This window comes from Populus euphratica, unplaced genomic scaffold (assembly GCF_000495115.2).
Source record: "Populus euphratica unplaced genomic scaffold, PopEup_1.0 scaffold29.1, whole genome shotgun sequence".
Classification (NCBI taxonomy): domain Eukaryota; kingdom Viridiplantae; phylum Streptophyta; class Magnoliopsida; order Malpighiales; family Salicaceae; genus Populus; species Populus euphratica.
Genome location: NW_011499888.1, coordinates 943599 through 970628, shown reverse-complemented (window position 1 = coordinate 970628; position 27030 = coordinate 943599). Strand labels below are relative to the sequence as shown.

The 27030-nt window shown below is 33.8% G+C and overlaps 4 protein-coding genes and 1 long non-coding RNA gene across 9 annotated transcripts; 2 read left to right on the top strand and 3 right to left on the bottom strand.

Annotated features, from left to right (window-relative positions):
* Positions 1-293: 293 nt before the first annotated feature.
* Positions 294-3866, bottom strand: LOC105130733 (ras-related protein RABF1). The gene is made up of 8 exons (XM_011033386.1): positions 3661-3866; positions 3155-3234; positions 2166-2249; positions 1901-1995; positions 1565-1670; positions 886-975; positions 663-749; positions 294-519 (listed from the first exon to the last, which is right to left on the bottom strand). Exons 1-8 carry the CDS (start codon positions 3683-3685, stop codon positions 481-483), a joined length of 606 nt encoding a protein of 201 aa, XP_011031688.1. The 5' UTR covers positions 3686-3866; the 3' UTR covers positions 294-480.
* A 4754-nt stretch (positions 3867-8620) lies between these two features.
* PUB14 (plant U-box 14) lies at positions 8621-12699 on the top strand. Its single transcript, XM_011033385.1, has 4 exons — positions 8621-9354; positions 10162-10278; positions 10462-10875; positions 10960-12699. Exons 1-4 carry the CDS (start codon positions 9076-9078, stop codon positions 12034-12036), a joined length of 1887 nt encoding a protein of 628 aa, XP_011031687.1. The 5' UTR covers positions 8621-9075; the 3' UTR covers positions 12037-12699.
* Positions 12700-12745: 46 nt separating this feature from the next.
* On the bottom strand, positions 12746-20167 carry LOC105130731 (vacuolar protein-sorting-associated protein 33 homolog). The gene is made up of 22 exons (XM_011033384.1): positions 20010-20167; positions 19898-19937; positions 19627-19707; positions 19315-19509; positions 19116-19226; positions 18941-19006; positions 18720-18827; positions 18557-18601; positions 17732-17788; positions 17313-17407; positions 16979-17030; positions 16791-16847; positions 16447-16509; positions 16247-16353; positions 15603-15725; positions 15377-15458; positions 15184-15254; positions 14570-14650; positions 14131-14188; positions 13915-13976; positions 13458-13551; positions 12746-13100 (listed from the first exon to the last, which is right to left on the bottom strand). Exons 1-22 carry the CDS (start codon positions 20060-20062, stop codon positions 13011-13013), a joined length of 1791 nt encoding a protein of 596 aa, XP_011031686.1. The 5' UTR covers positions 20063-20167; the 3' UTR covers positions 12746-13010.
* Positions 20168-21694: 1527 nt separating this feature from the next.
* Positions 21695-25369, top strand: SVR1 (pseudouridine synthase family protein). Of its 5 annotated transcripts, none has more exons than XR_843295.1 (11): positions 21695-22225; positions 22330-22409; positions 22515-22615; positions 22711-22783; positions 22856-22949; positions 23061-23109; positions 23300-23450; positions 23959-24035; positions 24401-24456; positions 24883-25042; positions 25143-25369. XR_843295.1 is itself a non-coding variant. In XM_011033380.1 (10 exons), exons 1-10 carry the CDS (start codon positions 21754-21756, stop codon positions 24941-24943), a joined length of 1194 nt encoding a protein of 397 aa, XP_011031682.1. In that variant the 5' UTR covers positions 21696-21753; the 3' UTR covers positions 24944-25369. The 5 variants fall into 5 exon arrangements, 3 of the variants coding, with proteins under 3 accessions (XP_011031684.1, XP_011031683.1, XP_011031682.1); XR_843294.1 differs by having other exon boundaries at positions 21696-22225; positions 23979-24035; XM_011033380.1 differs by having other exon boundaries at positions 21696-22225; positions 23979-24035; positions 24883-25369.
* On the bottom strand, positions 23978-24416 carry LOC105130730 (uncharacterized). Its single transcript, XR_843296.1, has 2 exons — positions 24276-24416; positions 23978-24242 (listed from the first exon to the last, which is right to left on the bottom strand). It is a non-coding gene; the product is annotated as an uncharacterized LOC105130730 (long non-coding RNA).
* Positions 25370-27030: the final 1661 nt, after the last annotated feature.

The following is a 27030-nucleotide window of genomic DNA, read 5'->3' as shown; positions in this document are numbered from 1 at the left end:
TTGTTCCCTTCCCCCAGTTTGAAGTGGACTCATTTCCCACCCCAGAAGATTTGCATCTACCAAGCCACACAACGTCAGTTAGGAAATGAATTTCTGGAATGCGTCAAACCAAATTCCCATTCCCAGAAGCAAAGCATCCACGGGATGGTGCTCAAATCACCAGGTTTCTCCTGATAAATTTGTACTTCCACATAAATTTTTATAACCCGAACAGGTAGGGCTTCCCGAAAACCATGACATTTGAAGCAAAAGGCTACATTGTTATAAAGTCCTTTCACATGGACATAAACTTGTGGGCTGTAAGCCAACATGCTGTATGTGTTATTCATGGTAATAAATGGGAGCACAAGTTTTCAACGGGATTGACAATCAAATCACAGAATATAGCAAATGTCAAAATATACAGAGACTTGATACAGGCAAGTGGTTTTCTTGTAACAACGGAGGCAATCTAGTTCATTCAGTTTCAAGGTTCTGCAATCAAGATGAGGAAGGTCGTGGAAGTCGCTTAGCAATTTCCTGAAAATTGATGAGGTTGTCAAATCATAAAAGTAGAACTTTTAATTATAATTGACCAGAGTCACATGCATTGCATCAAAGTAATGATTTTTCGAGTAGTATCATGCTACAGAAATAAAGCATGCCATTAGTGTTAAAAGTACCTCAAACAGTTGATTTATATTATCTGCAGTTTTTGCAGATGTCTCAATAAAGAACATCCCATTCTTCTCCGCATAGTCAATGCCATCCTTCAATCATATATGAACATGAAAAATGTGTTAAGAAATATTCAGCACTTAGGAATGATCTAATCACAATAAATAAATGTTTTCAAATATATTCAGCACTTAAGAAAGATCTAATCACAATAAATAACTGACTTACATGAGTGGGTACTTCTCGCTTCTCTTCAAGATCAGCCTTGTTACCAACTAATGCCATGACTATATCAGGGCTACCATGTTTTTGTAGCTCCTGTTACCCAAAAGGTTACAAGCCACAAAAATAAACTTTCACATAAAGAAGAAGAGGATATATCACTAAGCAAATGCTAAAGGTAAACATGCTTAACAAGTCTATGAAACATCTCTGACTAAATTCACATGCAGAGACAGAGAGAGGGGTGGGGGGATTTATTTTCTGATAAAAGAGATTTTTAAATAGCGTTCAAAATGCTAAATGAACAGTAAAAACAACTTGTGCTGTAACAAAAAGGTATCAAAACACTCCTACTCGTCTAACAGATTTTGGCAGCCTCTGGTTTATGTTTTAAGGAAATTTTGTTCTGTATTCTGAATTCAAGCCGTTGAATAATTGTTTCAATTTTCAAAATGTTAGGCTCACATCTCAGAATAGGAAAACTTATTTTGCATAAAGAATTTTATATATATATATAAGGTGTTTGAAAGCAATATAGCAATAGTTTAAATTAAATAAGCCAAATTCATCACCCACATAGAAGTGTCAGCATGTGTGCGAGAGAGAGGGAGAGAGAGGAGGAAATCGGGATATGTGCGACAGAAAGGGAGAGAGGGAGGATGAAATCGAGATCCAGGCAGACTACCTTCACCCAATATTGTGCTTTGTTGAACGTCTCCGGGCTTGTTATGTCATAAACAATAACTGCAACTGCAGCACCCCTGTAATATAGCGGTGCCAGTGCAGCATACCTGAGCAAGAAACAAAAATCGATCAGAGCTTTGGTATTCACGAAGGAAACGGTGAAGGGGAGGGTCATCCAGAAGAAAAAAAATATTAGAAGACAAACTTTTCCTAAAAATTTCAAAAGTGGACTTGTTTGCTTCTATCTGTGCAACTTGTTTAGAAGTGGACTTGTTTGCTTCTATCTGTGCACACATGTGCGGGTGATGAACAGAATAAACACTTGGCCCAATAATACCTTTCCTGTCCTGCAGTATCCCATATCTCAAACTTAACTGTTGTAGAATCTTGTAATGCTATCGTTTGTGACAAAAAAGAAGCTCCAATAGTTACCTGGAAATTAAAACCAACAAATCTAAATAAATTTTTCAAAGAGTAGTTCTAGCCTTCTAGAGCCTACATCTATGTATGCGTGCGTGCATGTGAGAGAGGGAGGGAGGGAGGGAGAAGGAAGAGGCGGAGAGGCTCAAATAATGAATGGCAAAGAATGATGGATTCCTTACCTTGGATGTTGGATCAAACTGACCACGAACAAAACGAAGGACAATACAGCTTTTACCAACACCAGAATCCCCTAACAAAACCAACTGTTCACAGCATTGGAATGAAAAGTCAGCTGTATTCACTTCGAAAAGTGTGATATGCTTTATCACTGTTCTTGAAAACACAAGTAGTTTGTATTTGATTTTTCATAGACACATTAAAATCAAGAGATGGTTCAAATGCTCCTCCTACAATGTATATTCAATCATGAGTATTTTGATGGTTCAAAGTTACATATAAAACGTATAGCTGCACCATGCATGACATGCAGACATATGATTTGACCTTTTAAACCATCTTTCTGAATCAGATTCTATGCAAACCTAGAGAGACTTAAATTTAGAGTAAACTGCAGTATATTATATCATCAGCTAACTGTAACAAAGTTAGTCAATATATGACTACAGAAGTTAGCAGAATGATTCACAGAAACAACCTGAGAAACGCTCGAGGTTGTATACATGGCTAAGAACAACTTTTTTCCCAAAAGTAAAAACTTAATTCAAGAATTCAAACAGAGCACATAGCACCACACCACAACAAAAGATAAAAAAAAAGTGGTCATAAGCACCACCATTAACTCCCCCAAGCCCAACCAAAATAAAGAAAAGAACGGCCAACATGATAAAATAGCAACCATCTCTCCTATTTGGATCAAAAGTCCACTAGTCACATCTTCAAACACGATGCCTCGGTCTGGAAAAGAAGATGCTGATGCACATTTTCATCAACAGCTGCCAAAAACTTCAGATGGATTGGAATTAGAGCAATCCTGATCAAGTCAGGCCCCCAAAAAATTATGAAAAATTCAAATAGTGTCAGCTGCTAGCCTAATCCCACTTCAATACTTGCTACCTTACCCGCATGCATTTTAAGACTGTCCAACCAAATCGCACACAGAAAAAATAAAAACAACAACCAGTCTAAGATCTGAAGCCCATAAATTTACCTTCACACGTAGGTTTTTGGCATCAGCCACTCCACCACTCTCTGAATTGTTAAGTCCACCCAACCTCCCAGTACTTCTATCTACATACATTTTCCCCAACAGAAACACCCAAAATTAGCCACAATTATCAAAAAAATCAATATATCAAATACTTGCTTAACAACCAAAGCCCAGAATAAACAGCCACAGAAACTAGAAGACCAAAATTTATACCTTTACAGAAAATTTAGCAAAAATCCTCAAAAAAGTCAGTATACTAAACTATTTTATCAACAAAAAACTTTCTCAAACCCTATTTACCAAAAACCCATTCCCCCGATCACACACTAATCTCCCAAATTCCCTTCCAACTCAATAAATTAACCAAATAAAAGCGATCAAACATCAAAATTGCATTTTGATCCACTTAATTTACAATCATACCAAAATAAAATCATAACCCAAGAATTGGAAATTATGGCTTTTAATAGAATTGAAAGATCCACCGAAAAAATTTAGGGATTTGCCTGGAAGAGAAGAGGAGCAACCCATGACCTTCTTGTCGAGATATTGTAAGGTGTAATTAACACTGTAAATGTAGAAAGAGTAATTAGGGTTTTACCAGGATTGATTCTTTTTGCTCTCTCTTAGCTGATTGCAAGGTCGTTAATGGCTGTTGCATTTGCTTTTTGTTAAGGTTTCTTTTATTCGACTTGGATTGCTTGCTTATGGTGCAACGTGTTTCTCATTTCTGTCGAGGTGTTTTGTCCAAATTACAAATTGGTCCCATATTTTGTGGTAAATATCATGTCTAGCATTACCTTAAAACAATACAAACAATTCGAGTATAAATACAGTATCTAATAAGATAAGAATATGCATATAGTTTATATATAAAAGTTAAAAGTTAAGAGGGAATCCTCTATCCCATATTTAGATGTGAAAGACACAATATTTCTTATCAAATAATTATTTTAGTATTTTTTTATTTTTTTTAAAAAAAGAAAGGAAATAATTTTAAAAGTCGATGGAGACTTTCACCATGGAAGGCTCGCGATAAGTATCAAAATGTTATTACAGGATTATGTCATTTCATGCCGTAATTAATTACAAATAATAATAATAATAATAATAATAATAATAATAAGGCTTGCAAACTGTCATCCTCGCGGTGTTTTACATGTCTATTGGGTTTACAGGATATTTAGTGGATCATGGGGATTAATCGTGGTGACCACACATAAATAAAAAAATAAAAATAAAATAATAATAATAATGTTTGCACGAGAGATAGAAGGGTTATAATTATAATCCTGCTGTTTAATTGCATGATTGCACAGGGTTTCAACGTGTGTTAATTGCATGATTGCACAGGGTTTCAACCATGTGCTGATTGATAATTTGGTATTGAATGATTTCATGTGGTGGACACTTTTTTTCTTTTTAATTATACATGTAATTATTCTTTCATATATGGTTTGGTAGACTCAGGGGAAAATGTCGGTCTACTTGGGGGTGAATACTTTCAAGAAAAATTGAATTGCCTGATTTTCTAAACTAATTTGGGTAAAATATTTTTTTAAAACAAATCAAAGAATATAATGATGTCAAAAAAATTTAGATAATTTGAAAATGAGCTTATATCTTGGATAATTAACTAATTTTTTAATTTTTAAAATTTATTTCATCGCTGAGATAGCCAGTGAGCAAAATGCCTGATATCTGCAAAAGAATTATTTTTAATAAATTTAGGATCCTCTAATAATTAAATCGATGATTTTTTTAGATAAAATACAATAATAACAAAGATAAATACTCTACAAATAAATATACAATAAATAATAAGAATTATGAATTTTTTGTTTCAAATATATATATTTGTAGCTCCTAAGTTTTTTTATGGAAAGAATAGATTAAAAATATAATATTTTCCTAACAGTATTAAAAAGAATAAAAAACATCACTAACACATGTATTAATATTAGTTGTAAATATCTGTATATGTGTATTAATATAAATAAAAATATAATAGATTTTTAAATGACTTTTATATATTATTTTTTATGTAATATTAATATTAATAAAAATATAAAAAAACTTTTATACACATAATAATTGATAATTGTAGAAGGAGCGAGAGGATGAGTCCTTTCTTTGACTGAATCCAATGAAGACAGGTCTTCTGCTGAGCTGAATGAAGGTTTTTTTAGGTTAAGTTGAGGTTGGAATAAAAAGTTTGAGTGCTTCTCCAAAATAATTCTGAAGAAAATTGGGTTAGGGTTCAATTAATTTTTATGAAAAATCAAAATACCTAGAATGATTTTTAAAATTTATAAATACAAAAGTAATTTGCTACTTTGTTGGAGAAGAACTATAATGCACCGAAAAAAAAAAGATTTAATTTTTATTTTATTTTATAAAATATAATTCGAAGAAGAACTATAATGCACCGAAAAAAAAAAGATGATTTAATTTTTTTATTTTATAAAATATAATTCGAAGAATCAAAATTTTAATTTGGGTTAGAGAATTTAAAAAACATTTCAAAAACTTCATTTTCTCTCTCAAAATCCTAAGCGCATCCGATTGTAGCCAAAAAGTGTATGCATATCCAAATGATGTATTTACTCTTATATCTCTTATTTCTATTTTATTTACTTTGTTGTTGTAACCAAACACTGGAATTTATCCACTAATTTCTTTGAACATTTTCTCTGTGAACAACGGACCTGCACTGTCTTTGATATCCAGAATTCACGATGAGTTCTGAGAATTTATCTCTAAAGCTTGATGGCTGACAAAGAGAAATTGTAACTGATGATGCTAATAATTTCCTTGCCTGAAATTTACGAAATTCATTTTATGCAAAATTATTATTTGCCTAATCTTTACCAAATTCATTACATGAACATGTACTGTTTTTAATTTAATTGCCATGCAGTCTCAAGGCAATTTGCCGACTTTTTAATATAAAGAAAGATTTTATTCAGAAGTAAAGGAAGAAAATTTCAAGAGAATGCATCTTCTCATCATTTTTCAAACAAACAATTTAATAGGTATAAATTCCTAAAAATGAATCATTCAATTATTTTGGAAGAAGAGCCCTAATCCATCGTCTCCCCTTCTTTGAAAGGATTGTGATTCTGCTAGGGAGGAGGCTCACTTTTAAGGAAAGAATGCAGGTTATGGATTCACTTAAAATAAAATTAATGAGTTATAAATATATTATTTTAAATTTTAAATTTTAATTTTTTTAATATTTTCATTATATATTTTTTCTTATTTCTTTAAAATACTTTTAGATTTTAAATTTCATTTTTTTCTGGATTTTTTAATAGAAAAATAATAATAAAAAGGTTATAATAATGATACATGAACATAATTACCAGCGTAACATTGTTTAGTGTTTTGGAATTTTATTTTGTCGTCGTGAAATGGTTTTTCAAACACCATTATTGTATATAACATTCCTTCTCAAGCAATATAAATGAATTTTCTAATATCTTGATTATTTCAAGTAAGATTTTTTAAGAATTTATATTAATCAACATTCAGTGTCAGACAACTTTAATTTAAAGAACTTACTTAGATTTTAAAATTATTTTAGATTTAAAACTTGTTTGAAAAAATGGGTGTGGCTGCTTTTTAAATAAATTTTCGTATTAAAATTTATGTTAATAATTTTTTTATTTTTTAAAAATTATTTTTAACAACAATACATCAAAATAATTTAAAAATATTATCAAAATAATTTAAAAACACTAAAAATATATTAGTTTAAAGTTAATAAAAAATAAAATAAAATTTAAATTTTTTTAAAATCATTTTTAAAACACAAAAATAAACATGCTTTAAATTATTGATTCTTCAAAATTAAATTGAAAATAAACTGCATGTAATTCCAAGATACAAGTCTGATGGTTAAAGAAATGTTTTTTATATTTTTATTTTTTGGATTTAAATATATATTTAATTTTTTTAATATACTAGGTGATATATTTTTAAAATTATTAAAAAAAATAACTTTGATATTATTTATAACTTGCATGGTCTCTGCAAAAAATTGTTGTCTTCTCTTTGAATTTTTGGGCTAGAGACTCGATAGCCAAGCCGAGGCTCTTGGGGTAGGTTTGAGGTTACATCTGACCGTCCATTGACATTTCTGCGCGTGAAGAGAAGCCAGCAGTGACAATGACGCGCCACTGGACAGGCTGTTGGGCCTGCTCAACTGGTTTCCCTAGAGGCAGAAATGCCCTTCATTTATTTATTTATTTTTTCCTGCATGCCCTGGGTTCCTTAAAATACCTTTATGGCTAGTGGCATCTCTAGTCACAAAAATCATATGAAAGAGTCAAATAATTACTATAGTATTTTGAGTAATATTATTTAGCTTTTATTTATTTATTTATTTCATGTGATATTCAATGGAAAAAACCATTTTAATGAGTTATTTTATAGAAAGTTTTTCAAAAAAGCAGTTAAATATTTTATTTTATTTTATGTTTTTTTCTCAAAAAAATATATAAATAGATTTTCATTTTGACAACAAAACAAATTTAGCATCCCATACAGCTATCTCATCGTAAACTCGAAATTAATAAATAAAAAAATATTTTAATGGTTATTTTTTACTTAATGTATGGCAATCTAGAAACATGATGGAATATTTAACAAATTATTGAGGATAAGACTTTGTTAACAGACAATTAATTGAATATCTATTTTTTTATCTACACACACGCACTTTTACTCGGAGGCTAGTTTGGGTGGGAATAAGTCTTCTCTATTCTATTTTTTTTAATATATTCTAATTTAATAGACAATTATGCATTAGAGATTAAAGTCAAATTTTTTTTAATATATTCTAATTTAATAGAAAATTATGCATTAGAGATTAAAGTCTAATATTTTATATGTTTGATATTATGGTATAAATTGTTATTTTTATATAATTTATATTTAAAAATATATTAAAATATTTTTTTATTTTAATATCTGTACATCACAACTATAAAAAACACTAAAATAATATTAATTTGATATTTTTTTTTTCAAGTAAAGCAAACTTCTAAAACATAACCAAAAGAAAAAACTACCATATTTCTAAACACTCAGTCAATCATTTAATTGTTTTATCAAGAGATATCCTAACTCTAAAATCACTTTCAAATTTCTAATCCAGACATAATTATTTCTCCAGACCAAGTAAAAAGATATGTGCTGCCCGGAGAGATATTAAATAATTTTAATCAACGGGAGTCCATTCTATATTATTGCTAAAAACACAAAATAAAATGTCGGTACAATCATACATTACATTCTTAAGGACAATTTTGTCACAAACCGCACCAAAAATATGGTCAGTAATGATCTCATCATTCCCTCAGTTTCTTTATTTTCCAAGTCTCAACAGGAATTAAAACGACACTGCAATTCCCTTATCACCCCCCCTTCTATTTTTTACGAGAAAAAAATTAAATCCCACAATTATTTATTTATTCTTACTTTCTTTCTAAGCCGAAGCAAAAATAGAACTTTCTGCTCAGCTCCAAACTGTCCATCTTTCTCTCTGCCAAAAATCAAAGACTCATGCTTTTACATAAAAACCTCTTCACTTCCATGGTGTTTAACGCTTCTCTTTGATAAACTTTCCTTTTAAAGTACTGTCCATTCATTTTGTTGTTTTGTCAATTCATTAAAACCCAGTTTCATTCCATCAACTCTCTCATCTGGGTCTCTCCTCTTTCCCTCAGATTCCTCAGCTTTTGGCCAAAAGTTTGTGTCTTGACCTTGGTTTTTGGCTTAACTTTAGTTATAAAAGACTCCGTATATTTATTGAAAGAAACCCATGTAACTTCACTCGGTTTTGTCATCCGGGTCTTTTTTATTTCTCTCAAAATCCTCACTTTAAGGCTATTTTTGCACAATTCTGTCGTATACTCATGTCATTAACGGGAGATCCGAGCTCTGAGTTGCTGAGTCGACTCGTTGACTCAGTGAAAGAGATTTCTGGGTTACCGGAGTGTAGAAATGTTTTTAAAAAGACGCATGGCGATTTGGTACGTAGGATTAAGCTGCTGAGCCCTATGTTTGAGGAATTGAAGGATAATAATGAAGTGCTAAGTGAAGAAGAGACTAAAGGATTTGAATTATTGAGAACCGTTTTGGATTCTGCTAAGGAATTTCTCAAATCGGTTGTTGAAGGAAGCAAGGTGTATCAGGTACTGTTTCTTGTCCTTTCTGTCTGGTTACAAGGAAGAAGAAAAATGAAAGAATTAAGCTCTGTGCCTTTTCTTCTTTGTTAGCTTTGAGTTGGAGCTATGGTTTAATTATTCTCTGTTCAAGGATAAATTATATTGTCTATTGGATAATTTTTATGAGGAAGACTTCATTTATTTGTTCATTTACCTCAATTTTCTGTTTGGTTTCTGAGAAAATGGATGGAAGTTATATGTTTTGAGTTTTTCTTTTTTCTTATATTTGATGTATGGAGATATTATTGATTTAGAATAGAACGAAAGCTAAGGACTTTGATTATGAACTTCTTGATTATTAGTTTTATCAGTAACTGAATGCATAGCGGTGCGTGTCTGAAAACATAAGAATCATCTGTAAAATTCTCGATGAATTGAAAGAACAGACCTGGAAATACAAAGTTGTCCAAATACAGGTCACTGAATTTTGTGACCAGCTCCCATATTTTTGTGTTTTTCGTCCCACGGCTAGGATATTTTTATCAGCATCCTTAGTTCATGGCGGGATTGGATGATTTCTTGGAATTCTGATTATACCCATCATCTTCCCATGCTATGCCATGCTTCTGGTGTTCTGCAACAAATACTTTGGTTTTTTTCTTTTCATTGATAGTTTTAGAACTTGATCATCCAGTTTTTGAGGTTGAATGATTTGACAGTAGAAAGTCTGTAAATTAAGGTGTTGGTATCAAATTTAGCAGTTTTTTTCATTTGCAAACATGATTCTTTAGATCCAAGTTTCCAAAATTAAATGAAGCCATGTTTGGAATGCAGACCTTGCAAAGGGACGACATAGCAGATAAGATCAACCAGATTACAGAAAAAATTGAAGCAGCATTGGGTGAGATTCCTTATGTCAAACTCAATTTATCGGAGGAAGTTCAAGAACAGGTAATCTTATGACCAAATTGATTTTTTTAGCATATTTACTAGAACCTTCTTTTCCATTTTATTTATGCACATCATGAGATATTCTGAAGAATGATTTTGGCACAAGATGATGACTCAAATTAGTCAATGGATTGCTTAATTTTAGTGCTGTCAGTTGATGTTATATCCACCACTTTTTTCCAGATTGAACTTGTGCACGCTCAATTCAGAAGAGCAAAGGGAAGTCCAGAACTCCAAGATCATCAACTGGAAGTTGATTTGGCCATAGCACAGAGAGAGAAGGAGCCTGACCCTGCAATACTAAAAAGACTTTCAGAAAAGCTGCATCTCCAGACTATTGATGATCTAAAGAAAGAATCCCTTGCGTTCCATGAACTGGTTATTGCAAGTGGTGGAGATCCAGGAGACTGGTTCGAGAAGATGTCATCCCTCTTTAAGAAGTTGAAGGACTATGTTCAAACAGAAAACCCTGAAATTGATTCTGCTGAGGCTGGAAAGGGTATGATTAAACACAGATCTCCTGTTATCCCAGATGATTTTCGGTGCCCAATATCTCTTGAACTGATGAAAGATCCTGTTATTGTCTCTACCGGACAGGTTTTCTACAAGTTCTCTTATAGTTTACAGCTTTGCATCTTTGTTAGTAGCCATTATTCATTAAGCGTTTGTTTCCTTGTCCAGACATATGAAAGATCCTGCATCCAAAAATGGCTAGATGCAGGCCATAAGACATGTCCAAAAACACAGCAGACCCTTTTGCATACTGCGCTTACACCGAACTATGTTTTGAAGAGTTTGATTGCTTTATGGTGTGAGAGCAATGGAGTAGAGCTTCCTAAACAGCCAGGGGCTTGTAGAAGCAAAAAAGTAGGAAGCAGCATGTCAGATTGCGACCGAGCTGCAGTCACTACCTTACTAGACAAATTGGGCAATGGTAGTCTGGAACAACAAAGATCAGCTGCTGGAGAGCTTCGTTTATTAGCAAAGAGGAATGCGGATAACAGAGTCTGCATTGCTGAAGCAGGAGCAGTTCCACTCCTTGTGGAGCTATTATCCTCAACAGATCCTCGAACCCAAGAGCATGCTGTTACAGCGCTTCTCAACCTTTCCATAAATGACCTTAACAAGGGAACCATTGTTAATGCAGGAGCCATTCCTGATATAGTTGATGTTTTAAAAAATGGAAGCATGGAGGCCAGGGAAAATGCAGCTGCAACTCTTTTCAGTTTGTCCGTGATAGATGAGAATAAGGTGGCTATAGGAGCAGCTGGGGCAATCCCAGCACTTATAAAGTTGCTTTGTGATGGGACTCCAAGAGGAAAGAAGGATGCTGCTACTGCTATCTTTAATCTTTCAATTTATCAGGGAAACAAGGCTAGGGCTGTAAAGGCTGGTATTGTGCCACCCCTGATGAGGTTGCTGAGGGATGCTGGGGGAGGAATGGTGGATGAAGCACTGGCAATTCTTGCCATCCTTGCAGGTCATCAAGAAGGGAAGGTAGCAATTGGTCAGGTTGACCCGATTCCTGTTCTGATAGAGGTCATCAGGACTGGATCTCAACGCAACCGAGAGAATGCTGTAGCAATCTTGTGGTCGCTTTGCACTGGTGATTCACAGCAGTTGATCTTAGCTAAGCAGTTTGGTGCTGAAGAGGCACTAAAGGAACTCTCGGAGAGCGGTACTGACAGGGCCAAGAGAAAGGCTGGAAGCATATTAGAGCTCCTTCAACGAGTTGATACTGTGGTTAATCAAAGCTGATTCTGAATCACGCTGCACTACTTCAGAAAATTGCAAACGAAAATCATGTCTGTTGAATAGTTACTAAGTTTTGAATAGGTATCTCTTTACAAAAGGGCAGATATGGAAGTGTGCATCTTGGCGGCTTGGGCATACAAGAATGGCGCGTATCCCCCAGTTAAGATAAAGGTAAGAACAACGGTCAGCTTTCACCAGCAGGCAGGAAGGGTCAGTGGCCCTCCATTTAAAACTGTGCCGGCACTGGTGGGACTTGGTCTCGTTCTACGAGCTGCAGCTGATTTCAGGAAACTATTATCTTTAATGAGGTGGAGGAGTTTGGTGTATAGAGAATAAGAAAGCAACACTACAGCGATTTCATGGGATGATGTCAGCCTTTTAGCATCGCATTCAAGGTGATGGGTTCTTTCAGTGAACGTTTAGAAGTGCATGGAGCATCCACATTTCCTCGCCAGACGTCATGTAATATGTTAAGAAGTTGGAATTGACTTACAATGGCTATATTTTAGAAACATTTTCAGGTGTCATCTGATCCCTTTTCATCCAAGATTGTTGATTAGAAGGTGCAACTGTAGTCAGCCTAAAAGATGGCGTGAAACGAAATTTCATTGCAATGAGAGTTGGATCGAAAGATATTTATAGACTAGAAGACAATCTTTCTAGCTATTTTCATCTGAAGAAGGCATGTATCGATAGTAGCATTTATTGAATTAAAAAACCTCCCTTTCATTCAACCCGAATAAACAATTTACAAGAATTCTCTGGAAAAGTTAACACAACGTATGTACACAAACAATTCCGGCCAGGGAGAATAAAATAATCAAAATACCAATGTTTCTCCGCACATAATAGCTCAATAGCATTACCTTGGCGCTTTCTGCGCGTTTGCTGTCAGCGGTCTCATTCTCGGCTTGGTAAGCCAAAATTTTTCCAAGTCCACGCTTCAGAAGTCGGCGTAAAAAGTCAGTCTTTACAAATTACCCCAACTTTTCCATGAATGTCTGAGTCAAGGTGTTACCATTGACGATTTTTGTTGTCCCAATAATCATATCATATGCCATCGCTTCCTGAAGAATAGATGAATATTTATATATATTAAAAAAACTATACACAACATAACAACCATTCAGATACAATATTGACAGAATCCAAATACTTGAGACAGACTTTTCTTTTCAGAAGTCATGTTATAGAGCTTTTCGTTAACAAAAGAGAAACTATACTGGAAAAAAAGATCCAGTAAAATCATCCAATGGGATGCACCATCCTTCGTTCATTTTGAAATGTTAGTCTACATGCTTTCGTTAATATGGGAGAAAAACCAAGGTCTCACCCACATGCAACTTTGATAATCGACTGCCTAATCAAGATCAGCATATTACAATTGCCCACTACAGATTCAGACAGCAAAGTATTTAACAAACCTGAGCACTGAGAAATCGAAGTGCAGAAATCTCTGCAAATGTTACCCCTCCAATGAAAACGACAAGTACCAGGGAGCGTCTTCCATCAGCAACTCTGAAACATGTAAACTAGTGTTACAATTCAACAAAGATCAAGATGTTGCATGATAGAAGTTGAAAATGAATCTACTCTAAACACCTGGGGTGCATGATTAATCCAACCCCTTCCGTGATCAGTCATTCACAAAAACTTTTTGTACTATTAAGTATTTGGTAAAAGTCATACAAAGAGATGCACAAAAAAAGTTTTATGATCCTTGATCACAGGCAATGCTCTTTAGATTATATCAATCAGAAAATGTAGATAACCTCAACGTCATCAATGATGGCATGATGCCATCAAAGCAATGTAAATATCAATTGACTAGAAACAACAGCATGAGCAAAATACAAGAAACCAGGATGAGCTTGAACATGCCTGTCAACAGCTGCTGAAGCCCCATGCACCGTGTCAAATGAAGAACTGCTTGAGAATCCACCCTGCACAAGTAGCATGAAAGCAATTGTGGTAAAGATATCAAAGTTCTATGGCATGCATATATGTAAATAACTAGAAGCATACAATCAGTAAAACAAAAATATTAGAAGCAACAGCAAAACAAGAGGAAGGGAGGAAAGAGAGAAGTGTACTGACTCTCTTCATTTCTGAATGAGGTCCTGGCAACAGCTTCAAAGTTTCTTCCATGGGACGCCTGAAAGGTCAAGCCATCATGTTTCACTAAGATAAGGTCACTTGTAAAGTTCACATTTATAGTGCAAAGATGGTTATATATCCAATTAAATGTACCAAAGAACACATGAACTTAAGCTTCTTGGAATAAAAAACAAGGTGATAAATCAACCCTAAACAATTGTGCATCACTTGGACATGATCACATTAAACTTGTCTCAATTCAACCTATAATGCTTAAGGGGCTTTATCTTTAAGTAAGACCAGAAAAGGCACAGATGCATTAATCTATAAGGTAGTTCACAATTTAATTACAAAAATGAATATAGATAACCAGTAAACATGCAGGATCCACTGCTGAAGAAGTACAAAAGCTCAAAGCAGAATTCAAAATAGACCCCACCATCCAGATCGAACAGCATGCTGGACAAGGCGGATGCTAAGTGGTGCATATCCAGAAAAGACATACGCAATGTCGCTGGGGCTGTTGCATAAGAAATAGTTTTACAAGTTATTAAAGAAAGGGATTGTTAGAAAAGGCAAACTTGCAAAATAAATCAAAACAGCATAAATTTATAAATTCAGAAAAGTGTGCTTCATTTTTTCATGGCATTCCATTTCATTTTTCAAGAATGAATTTTTCAAACAGTAATAGATTTGGAGAATTTCAATTTAAGATGATTTCAACTTTTAAGAGATAAATTAGGGGGGAAAAATTGCAAGCATACTACAGATGCTCATGGATGCAGTTTCAGGAGAATTTAAGAAAATGTGTTTTTAGAAAACAATCTAAAACATGTTTTAGCAGACTGTAATTTCAACTTCAGAAACAGATAAAATAAATAAATAAATCTGAGCCACAGGAAAACAGGCCCTATAATACATTCCAGTTCATTATCCCCCGGCATCTTCAGCTTTGGAACAAAAGATTAGCAGAGCTAAATGGAGAATGTATTAAACATTTTTTAAATAATTTTATTATAAAAAAATAGATTGCATGATCAAGAGGTTGCATACTTGGTAGTGTCAGTATCCTCAGTTACAAGCTGGAGATTACGTTTGATTGTCAGCCAGTTGCCTTTACTTTCCTGCAAGACTAGAATGATGTACAATGAATTTGGGAATTCGAAAGATGCTGTTTACCTTAACTTTTAAATTACAATGTAATGCAAACGAAATGCCTTGCTAGGAAGGAAAAATCATACTAAACCTGCTTTTTAAGCAATCCAGCCTTTTCTAAATTATTCAACATTGCTATGTGCTCAAATCCATAGCTATGAAGCAGCTCCCTCCTAGATGAGGAATACAGAAGTATTGAATAACCATAATGAAGAATAACTGGAATGTAATTACATAATAGAAAGGATAAAACAGCTGTGAAAGTCAAAAGCAAGCGGAATTAAAGTTAAAAAAAAGGTGAACCAAGCTATTCTTACCTCAAATGATCAAAATTCTTTTTTGGAAGCCCTGAATTTGTGATGGAAAATAAGATCAGAAGACGCAGGACAGTAACTAGAGGCTCCTGCTTATGGATTAACTCTTCAATGTAATCATAGCATCTGACAAAACAATCTTAGTCAATTACATTATTCCAAATGCATACAAACATTTTGAATTGAGGAAGCATTTCCAATATTGTGTGAGAAAAAAATTGAGGTACAGAAAAGTTTTATCAAAGCACACGAGCAGAAAATAAGTTTGATTAATAGGACTAGACAGGACAACTCTTATACTGTTGTTTGAAACATAGGCAGTTTCTATCTTGCCACTTGCCCAGATTTCTGTCCAGCATCCCCTACTGCACAAGTTTGTCTCATGTAGTCTCGTCAGACCAATCCATCTACTCATCAAACACACCCTAAATTTTTAAAGGAAATCAAATAAACTATTTTTTTGCACACAATATAAAAATATCACATCCAGCATCTTCTATGAGCATCAACATGCAGAAAAAGGTCGGTAACTGAATGACATAGAACAAATGCAAATGTTGGCCTATTAACCTATTAATCAATATGCAGAAAAGAACAGAGCATATAAAGCTCTCAAAGCAAGGATGTAAGAATTCAAATCAACTTACATGTCATAACTCTGAGCCTCAACAAGTGTCTGCTCCATGTCAAGACGTGACTGAAATGAATGCTTTGATGTGAATGTTGACAGATGCTGAGCAAGATTTATGTGTCTCTGTAGCCATCAGAAGCAGCAAATCAAAACCTAGCATCACTGGAACAACACTGACAGGGTATGGTAGGTGAGAATTGAATTAGAGTGACTTACAGTCATCTCTGGCAATGAATTCAGCTTTTTAACAAAATCCTTTAACTCAGAAACTGTCTGGTGCTGTATCAATTAAATGACACCTGATTAGAAAATGCACATAACTCTTCAAGTATCCAAAAGTAAAGCATTCAAGAGATTAAGCTTGCATGCAATAGTAATCTGATTATTGGAATTGGTATAAACTGTAGCTGCAACTCTCGACTTGGGAAGCTCTCTCATAAAGCAGAAAGAAGAACAAACAAATACAAGGCAGCTACTTAAGCAGGTAGTGAGTCGGCAACAGTTATTCGTTAATTATGAAAAAACAAACATGAAAGTTCAGGTGATGACAATTCACGTACAGTGGTCGTCATTTCTGTGTAGTCCTGCTTCATAGATGTTGCTTTTTGACGAAGGACCTGTAATCATACTGCAGAAGCCCACTAAGGAAATAGAAACTGAAGAGCATACAAAGAACTGATAACAGTTGAAAAGGAGAATCCTAAATTAATGTGGAAATTAAAATAAACTTCCAGAAAAATGGAGCAACCTGGACAACAACTTCAAAATTGAGATCTCGAATTTCCTTGAACAGCTTGTCGCTGAAAAAAGGTTCAGCCATGTACAGTGAATTAATTGCCAAGACATAAGAAAAGGGGTAGAGAGCAAGAGAGAAGGTTGAAGGTTCTGATAGCTCAGTGAAACATGGGGTATAAATCTTAACCCAACTGCACCTATGCAACATGCACTTATAAGAGTTAGGATTTCAATCAAGGATAACACTTCCTCGCCAACATCCATCTAAATCCATTGTATCATCTCTTTTTCCCTTTTCTATGGAACAGATAAGAGGGGGGGAAATACCCATATATCACATAGCATACCTTGAATTAAGTGGAACTTTCATCTTTTTTCCTTCTTGTTGAACACCCATGATAGATGAATCAAGCTCCACAGCACCATTGTTGATGTGCAGAAACTGCACTAAATCTAATTAGAGAGTGGCTAATAACATATCCAACTAACCATAGATAAGCATTGTCATTTTTCTTCATTCAGAAACACTTCAAATATTCAGCATCCAAATAATAGAAACTAAAATTTTCTGATGCTCATGCTAGGAGAGATCAAATATTTTTGTGTTGAAGTTATACTTAATTTAAGGCAGAAACTATAGAATTACAGACACAGACACACATTTTTCATCAGTAATCATATTTAGTAACAAAATTAGCACATATAGTCTCCAAAAAACAGTCAAAATAGCTAAAGAATCTTGGTTTAAACTTGAGTGTCAAATTACCTCGTCCAGAAGTCCTTCATACGTTAATTGAGAGCACATAGGAGTAACCATGTCCACCTGCAGCAAGCGGATAAATTTTTAAATAGAATGAGTATTTATTTATACATCAAGATCATAATATGCAAAGTCCAAGAGATATCAGCTTTACAATTCATACTACAAGTTTATGCTTTAATTCTAGCTTGGCCCAGGTATCAGCTTAGCTCAACAACAGAAACTTCAATCAATTTCTTTGCTGACTAACTTGATATGCACACTCTTGCAAAGCCCTACAACTAACTCCTTGATATGCACACCCCTGCAAAGCCCTACAACTAACTCCTAAATTAGCTAAAGAATCTAGATGTCTTAATGTCATGACCATAGGTGGAGTTTAACCCAATGTCCGCACAACTTACAATCATTGCAACTACAGCTTGGAATTTCAATTGGCAGATACTATCGAAACAGTACTTGGACTCTAGAAGAACTAATAGATAGAACTTTTAGTTTATATAATTTTTTTCATGAAAGAGGGTGTTTACAAAGTTTTCCCAGGATCAGTATATATAAAGCAATTTCCATCTCGTTATCCAGGATCGGGACCAATCCTTACACTTAACATCCAATATCATGTTTTGAGATGTGCAGTCACTTTCTAATTTTCAGTTTTCTTAAAATTTTCAAATGCTCATCCTATTCAAAAGTGCAGTCGTGTTCTTAAGACAATAATGGGAAATTTATGCATGCCAATGCACATGTACATGAGTAACTTGCATCACATCGCCTTGCAAAAGTTAGATATAATTGATTATGCTAAGAAGGAAAGGAAGAGAGATAGTTCACCTCCCTGTCTATAAGAATGAGCATATTTATTTCTGGCATAACCATCTGAAATGATAAGCAAGTAATCAGTCACAGGCAACCAATCAATTGTAAATATACAAAGAAGTGTCTAACTGGCACATTGGTTAAAACTTAAAAGCATACTAAAAGTAGCTACAATTACATCGGATGAGTTAACTGGTTCTTCTGCTTGCATGCGATTGAGAATGTCAGCAACACGTACTGATGCTTTACCTTTTGCCCTTACATATGGTATCACTCCAAAAGAAGACTGCAGGCATAATTTTCCATAAAGTATAATCATGAGAAGCATACTCATCAGGAAATATTCTCAATACTACATGGTTTAAAAGTAAATTTTTTGGATCCATCAAATCATCTAACCTCAAGCTTGTGAATGGCCTTTGCAATATGCCAGAGTGAACTTGTATTACCATCAACTAGGCATTCCTGCCACGCTCAATGGAAAACAGAAAAGAAAACGAAGATATTATAGATGAGGATAAACAAAAAGAATATCTAAAAGGTCTTTTGGAGAGAACAAAAACAGCAGCCTTACCTTGTTAGCTAAGTCAAGTTCAAATGATAGTACATCCTCATCCAATGGAACCATGTATAATGGGTACTCCCCGATTGTCACCAAGTTACGAACCTTTTCCTCCTCAAGGACCTGCACAACCAAGTAAACACCTTACAACCCTGGACATGATCAATACATCAGAATTCAAATGTGCACATGAACTACCACTAAAACATACCTTCTCACAAACAACCTCACGACGAGGCACAAAATAAACGTAGTACTCCCTCTGGAGTCCTTGTGACGTGTCATGATGAATATTGGAACATATGAATCTCATCAGACTGAACTCTGAACGAACAAGGTAAACCACTTTAGTACAATCAGTCTGAACTGGTTCCGCTGAAAGATGCCGCAATTCAGCACCATTTTCCTGTTTATTACCAATTAACACAACAGAATTTCTAAAATCAGCAATTAAGTTACACAATTCAAATTCATCAAGCTAATAAAACACACTAAAGCATGACATACTAGAGAAAATTTTTACCCTGAGAATTGTTGTCTGGATGATCAGCGAAATTGATCCACTAAGCTTTGGATCAATCACTAAACACTTCTTTCCTCGAATCTATTAAATTTACAATCAAAATCAACATTAAAATTCAATAAAACATCAAATTTCTCAAAATTCAAGAAACCTAGCTGGAATATGAACACCGCTAATCTACATTGTACAAAGAATTCCGTTAAAATAAAGCAACGGATCTGCAAGAAACTTGAGAATTTTCATTTTCTCGGGAAACAGACAACGAACTTACGTTCTTGAGGATGTCAACGAGATCTTTCTGAGATTGTTCCCTGAAAAGTTAAAAGTTAGTGGATTAGTGATCGTGATTAAGAGTAGTTAAGTAGATGGTGATTATTGCGGACCTGAAGGATTTAAGATTGAGAGGAGAGTTGTCTAAGTTAGGGATTTGTGCCATTTTTGCTATGAATTCGAAGTGCGATAAAGTGAAATCGTTCTCTTCGGCTTCTGTTCTGTGTCTGCAACAGGGATGGAGACGGAGGATATTTTGGGCTTCGCATTTTTATTTTTTGAACTGGCTTGAAAGAGAGCTTGGACATTGTTTCTGGGCTTGGGCTATTATATAGGCCTGAATTAGGGAAGTATTTGTTGTGCCTCGTAATGTGCCTGAATTTAGTATCCAGTTAAACTGGGCTTGAATATTAGATGCATCGAATATCCCAAGCTGGTTTATTTTGTGAAGATATTTTTAAATTCTTTTATTATTATTTTTTAAAATATTTATTTTTTATTTTTTATAGAATATTTGATCGAAAAAATATTTAATAAAAAATATCATACAATTATTTTTTAAATTTTAATTATTTACTAAAAAATATTTTAAAATTATGAAATTCTATAATGAATAATAATTTATTTAGAATATTATTAAATTATTTCAACTGTAATTATTAATTTCTCCTCAACCGTTACTTTTAGTTTTATCATTATCATCGTGGCGAGCATTTCATCACTATCTCTTCATCCATTATCATCATCTAATATTTTATAAAATGATTTTTTATGTATGTAAACAAAGAGACCCTGGTATATTTTAATAATGCGAGATTATATAGTTTGTTAAGAAAACATGTTACATTTCTTTTTCGTTACAGTTGATAAAAAGCTCATTTGATGAAGTTTTTTAAAGTTGAATTGTATTTTTTGTATAGAAAACCAAAAACCTATTTTTCTATGATGTCATGATTAAATTATTTTTGCACGCACTATTCTCCAAAAGGGAAGATTTCCTACTACCAAAATATTTTTTTAATGTGATTTTCCAAGTTATCTTCAAGGGATTTGATGTCCGCAGCCACAGTAATAATTTTGTGTGTTATTGGTTCGTCAATTTGAGGTTAAGGAAAGTTGGTTGAAGAGTTTAAAAAGGTTTTTAAAAGTGTGATTATATTGTTTATTAAAATATTTTTTATTTAGAAATATATTAAAATAATATTTTTTATTTTTTAATAATAATTGTTGGTATCAATATATTTAATGATCTAAAATTATTTTAAAATATTATTTTTTAAATAAAAAATTTAAAATTTAAAAAATATAATTTATACCATATTTCCAAATACTTCTAAAATTTTAAGTTTATCCTATTCAATACCCTAGCCTTGAAAAAAAAACAAAAAATAATAATAATCTTAAAAGAAGAAGAAAAAAAAAGAAGAGGAAAGGAAAAAAAATTAATAAATTTTATTTAGGAGTATGATTGTAATTTTTTTTTTAAAATTATTTTTGATATTAATATATTAAAATAATTAAAAAAATATATTAATTTAAAATAAATAAAAAATAAAAAAATTTAAATTTTATCAGAAGAGCTAAGCACGAAAGTAAAATAGAGGGAAAAGCCCAGGCCATTAGAAAAGGAGACTCAACCCAAATACAAAATATCAACTAACGGCTAAGCTAAATCTCCCGCAGACCCATAATTTAAAATAAATAAATAAAATAAATTTCTTCAGAAAAACCAAGCACGAGAGTAAAATAGAGGGAAAAGCCCAGGCCATTAGAAAGGAGACTCAACCCAAATACAAAATATCAACTTAACGGCTAAGCTAAACCTCCCGCAGACCAATCTCAAGTCTCCTCCCTAAAATGGCAGCATCGCTATCCACTCTCCATCTTCACCACCAACTCACTTTCTTCAGAAAACCCTCACTCTCCCTCCTCAACAAGTCCATCCGTCCCACACGCATCACCGCTTCTCTAGAATTCGACATCACCTTCGCCCCTCCTAAACCCAAACCCAAACTCCCTGCCAACCTCCAAACCGACGCCGCTTCCCTCTCTCTCCCTCCAGGCCAGCTCTTCATTCCCTGGATAGTCCGAGGAGAAGATGGAAACCTCAAGCTCCAATCTAACCCTCCCGCGCGTCTCATCCACGCTATCGCCGATGCCAAAACACAACCAAAGAAAAAGAAAGACAAGGTGAAGAAAGAGAGTGGTGGAAATGTGAAGGCCAAGTTGGAAGCGGAGCCTACGCGGTCTAAGGCGGCGCGTAGGTTCTATAATGAGAATTTTAGAGACCAAGCGCAGCGGTTGAGTAAAGTTCTAGCCGCTGCCGGAGGTAAATCACTGTAGAATACTCTACGTATTCGTTTATTGCATACGTATATACACATGTACATGCGTATATGTAATTTATTAATCTGTTATTAATTCTGTAATTAGTGGCGTCGAGGAGGAGCAGTGAAGCGTTGATTTTTGAAGGCAAAGTGACTGTTAATGGTTCTGTGTGCAATACTCCACAGGTAATAATAATAACAATAAATATATGATTTCTCTATTAATAAAACTAGTATTTCTGTTGGAATTTGGAATTTATGGCTTTGTTAACTTGTATTAATGATGTTTAGACTCGAGTTGATCCCGGGAGGGATGTTATTTATGTCAATGGAAATCGGCTTCCCAAGAAACTGCCCCCGAAAATTTATATTGCTCTCAATAAGCCAAAAGGGTATGTTAGCACTTATGTTTGGGTTGTTTTTAAGTATTCTTGATGTTTATGCAGCATGTGCCGTGGAGACTGATGTGATCCGCGAATTATGGCAGGTACATTTGCTCGTTGGGGGAGAAGGAGTCTAAGTCTGTAATGTGCTTATTGGATGATTATTTTCAGAGTTGGGTAAGGTGTTTATGTTATTTTTTTTTATCTACTTGCTTTTGGAAGTTTGTTATAATTGTTTATGTTTTGTAGGATAAAAGAAATCCAGGATTACCTAAGCCACGGTTATTTACTGTCGGACGACTTGATGTTGCCACAACTGGGTTGATTATCGTGACCAATGATGGTGTGATGATACATTATGATTTGTGATATATTGAATTGGGATTTTCTGAGTTGTTTTTTTTTCCCCCCAAAATTCAATGGATTGATAATAACTACTGCCTTTCTTCTCTAGGAGACTTTGCCCAACAAATTGCACATCCATCGTCAAATTTATCAAAGGAGTAAGTTTTCATGCAATTAGTCCTTTATTCAAACTACAAACTGTTAAGCTTAATTTTCCTGCAGAATAGATTGAATCATGAATGAAATTGCTTTCTAATTTTTGGTGAGAAAGGACTGGATATAACTTGCTGTGAATGGTTAGACACGGGAACATCCTCTGCATTTTAGTAACTGTATGTGTGATTGCAGATATATTGCAACAGTTGATGGTGTAGTAAGCAAACGTCATTTGTTTGCCATCAGCGAAGGAACAGTCATTGAAGGTGTCCATTGCGCCCCAGACTCTGTGGAGTTGTTACCACAACAATCAGATAGACCAAGACCTCGTCTTCGAATTGTGGTATTTTTCCCATGTTTCAGTCAGCAAGAATTATTTTAATATCGTATAGTATTGCATCCATAAAGACACATCATTTATCCATCACAACCTTTCCTATCATGTATCTACTTGTTTTATCATATAATTCAAATCTTGAATTTGAATTTGACCTTCCTCACTGTGTTAAGACTTCAAAGGTACCAAATTCTAACACAGTGAAACAGTTTCATGCTTTTCTATAAAGTGCTTAAATGATATTACTCTTGGATTTCAATGAGATGGGGTTGATAAAAAATTGTGTTCTTTTCTTTTATATTCACCAAGAAGAAGGAAAAACAAGTGGGGCAAGAGAGCTGTTTACACCAGTGTGATGGATGGGATTCTTACAATTGCTATGTAACCTCAAATATTGTTGCTCAATGATCATTTTCCTTTTCAATTTGTATAACGTTTGCGTTTCTTTCTGGTTTTGAGGTTTTGCTTTGTTCAATGTCTCATCTCAGCTGATTAGCACGCTTAAATGCTAAAGACCTTTTACTGTTGTTGCAGGTTCATGAAGGGAGGAACCATGAGGTCCGAGAACTAGTAAAAAATGCCGGGCTTGAGGTTGGTTTTAGTTTTTTATGAGACCCTCGTTACAGTGGAAAAAAAGAGAAAGGAAACTAGCAGTATCATCAGCATTGTTATTTGTATCCTCGATCAATTATATCCTTACTAAGAGGTTGTATAGGGGAAGCACAGTGATATATTGATTGCTTCTTAATCTTAAGCGTGGCTTGAGATGATAAACATTTTTGTCCTTTCACTTGCATGCTTTTATCTTAAAAATTTAACACAGACAATGGCCATTACCGGTTTTAGCGGCACTCTTCCTATGTTAACTACTAATAGCAACTCCATTCTTGTCTTGTTTATGATCTGATTATTGCTCAATGTGTTTACATCAGATATTTCTCCATTTTTTTTTTCAGATGCATTCATTGAAACGTGTCCGCATTGGTGGTTTCAGACTCCCATCAGACCTCGGGTGATTGTCTCTGACATTTTTCTGTTTTTGAGAACATTCTTTAAGCTCCTCTCTCTCATCCTTTTCACTTGAATCAAAATTTTCATTTTGCAAAAGTGGAAGAAAGAATAACAAAGCTTATCTCCCTTGCTAGTTGTGGTAACTTTAGCAGCCTCGATGCTGATATAGTGAACGTTGGAAAGAAAGAAGTTAAAACATTTGATACATCATGAGATACATGTTTTGGGACAAATAGTGGGTGCCAGGCCCAAATTTACTCTCGTCCCTTTAGGGAAAGGGCTCACTGTTGTTGCTTGTAGTAGTTGATGGAGCGTGCATTTTCTAAAAGAGGCTGCCTTTCGCTGGCGATGCTATATTTTTTAGAATCCAACTCTTTTGTGATCAGTTGATGTGAAAGCTCTAAGTTTTATTTTATTTTATTCTCAGGCTTGGGAAGCATGTTGAGCTAAAACAGACTGATCTGAAGACTCTGGGATGGAAATGTTAAGAGCAGTCGCTGCAAAATAACTGGAGTTTTACATTCTCTACCTGGAAGCAACTTTCAAAATCAGATGGAACACAGCTTCAAGGTTTTAACTTACGAGAGGTGCCTATGCTTTTTGCACACTATTGCATTGTTGGATGGCATACCTATTTATGAATCGGACTGGCCTTTAAATTGAAGGGATTGATCTATACCACTGCAGGACAAGAAGGCAAACGATGTCGGGGAAGCTTGCATTGCGAGTATCAAATGTAAATCCATCTATTGAATCTGGAAATATCTTGGTTGCAAGGAGGATCTGTATGCATACAATGGAAATGTAAATGCGAGTGAAGAGCCTACATGTGGTTTTTCATGAAATCAAAAAATATTAACTTGTCATAGAGATCAAAGGTATGGAGATTTCATGACCTCTTTTGATTGCTTGAACTAACATTGTTACCACCATATGCGTTTCTTAGTAGATGATAAATTTTAAAAAATAAAAAAATATTATTTTAATATATTTTAAATTAAAAAATACTTTGAAAAGCATTGAAAGTAGTGTAAAAGTCTTACAGCAATGCTAAAAAAACTAAAAAAGTTCGGATTTTCATGCTCGCGTTTCTATATTTGTTGAACCCACAAATGATTTACGAATTTGGAAAGGTTGCTTCCCACTTCTGTATCCAGCTTGCTCCTGGAATGAAACTTTCTTCTCATGCCGGCCATAATGGACAAAACAAAACAGACAAGAAAACAACAATAGAAACTGCCGATTCATCTAGTTTGACGCTGCTATTTGATCTTTCTGCCAGCTATCTTTTAAGATAGCTGGCTTTAACATTTGGATTATGTAGTAGTAGTTAAACTGGTCAGTGACAACGATTTAATCAGCATAGAAAAGCAAACTGAACCCCGCCAGAATAATTATATGATGACAATGCGAGATAAATGCACTGCAATCAGGATAAGGAAAACACATTAAATAAAACAATGCGTAATTACCTACAAATAAGTTCGTATGAGTTACTTTGATATAGCTGTCTTTGTTAAAGTTCTTGACGTTCTTTATAATAAGTTGAGGGTAAGTTTTTATTTATCAAAATGAAAGGTGAAAGGAGATATGTTCTTTCTATTTTTAATATCTTTGTTTTTTATATTTCGAAGAAATAACCAAATATTACTGATATAAACTCTCAAATATTAAAAAAATATAACCTCTAGTAACATGATATATCTGGAAATATGGTCTTCATTTTATAAGAGGAATTTATTACTACTAAGAAAAGTATTCAACATTTGTAAATTTTAGTAACAGCGATAATTCTCTTGAAGTGATCAACTTGAATAAACGATGGTGTACATTCGTAATAGGGGCGGCACTTTCTTGAAAGCTCGGATGCCTAGGAATGTCCAGATGCTCAGAACATGGCAAAGGAGAACAGGCCCGTGGCTGTGGGTTTGTAGGCTTGTAGCTAGCGAAGTACTAGGAAGTAGTAACATTAATTATAAAGAACTGACATTAATTATATGATGATGAGATTTTAATATCATCATGATAATATTGTAATCTCGTAGCAGTTCCACGTAGTTTTGTTTCTGTTGCTATTTTTTAAATAATTATATATATATATATATATATATTAATAATATATTTTATTTTTTAAATTATTTTTAATATTAATACTTTAAAATAATTTAAAAATGTTAAAAATATATTAATTTAAAATAAATAAAAAAATAATTTTTTTTAACTTTTTTAAAAATATTTTTAAAATACAAAAATAAATAAGACTAGAACACCCCAAAGAAGCCATGATTTTGGAGAACCTGGTACATTAAAAAAAAAAAACTCCCATATATCCACATTTTCACAAAAAGATTGCAGATAATTGACGCAGCATTCATTGGGCAACACAAACCAAAACTCCATTAATGAACAGGGCAGTCACAATCACAAAAAATTGAAATTCTATTTAAGTGAGTCTCTCTCTGTGTTTTTTTAGTGTGTTTTACATGGGAAAAAAAATTAATATGTTTTTAGTATTTTTTAATAATTTAAATATATTAATATTACAAAAATATTTTAATATATCCTTTCTAGAAAG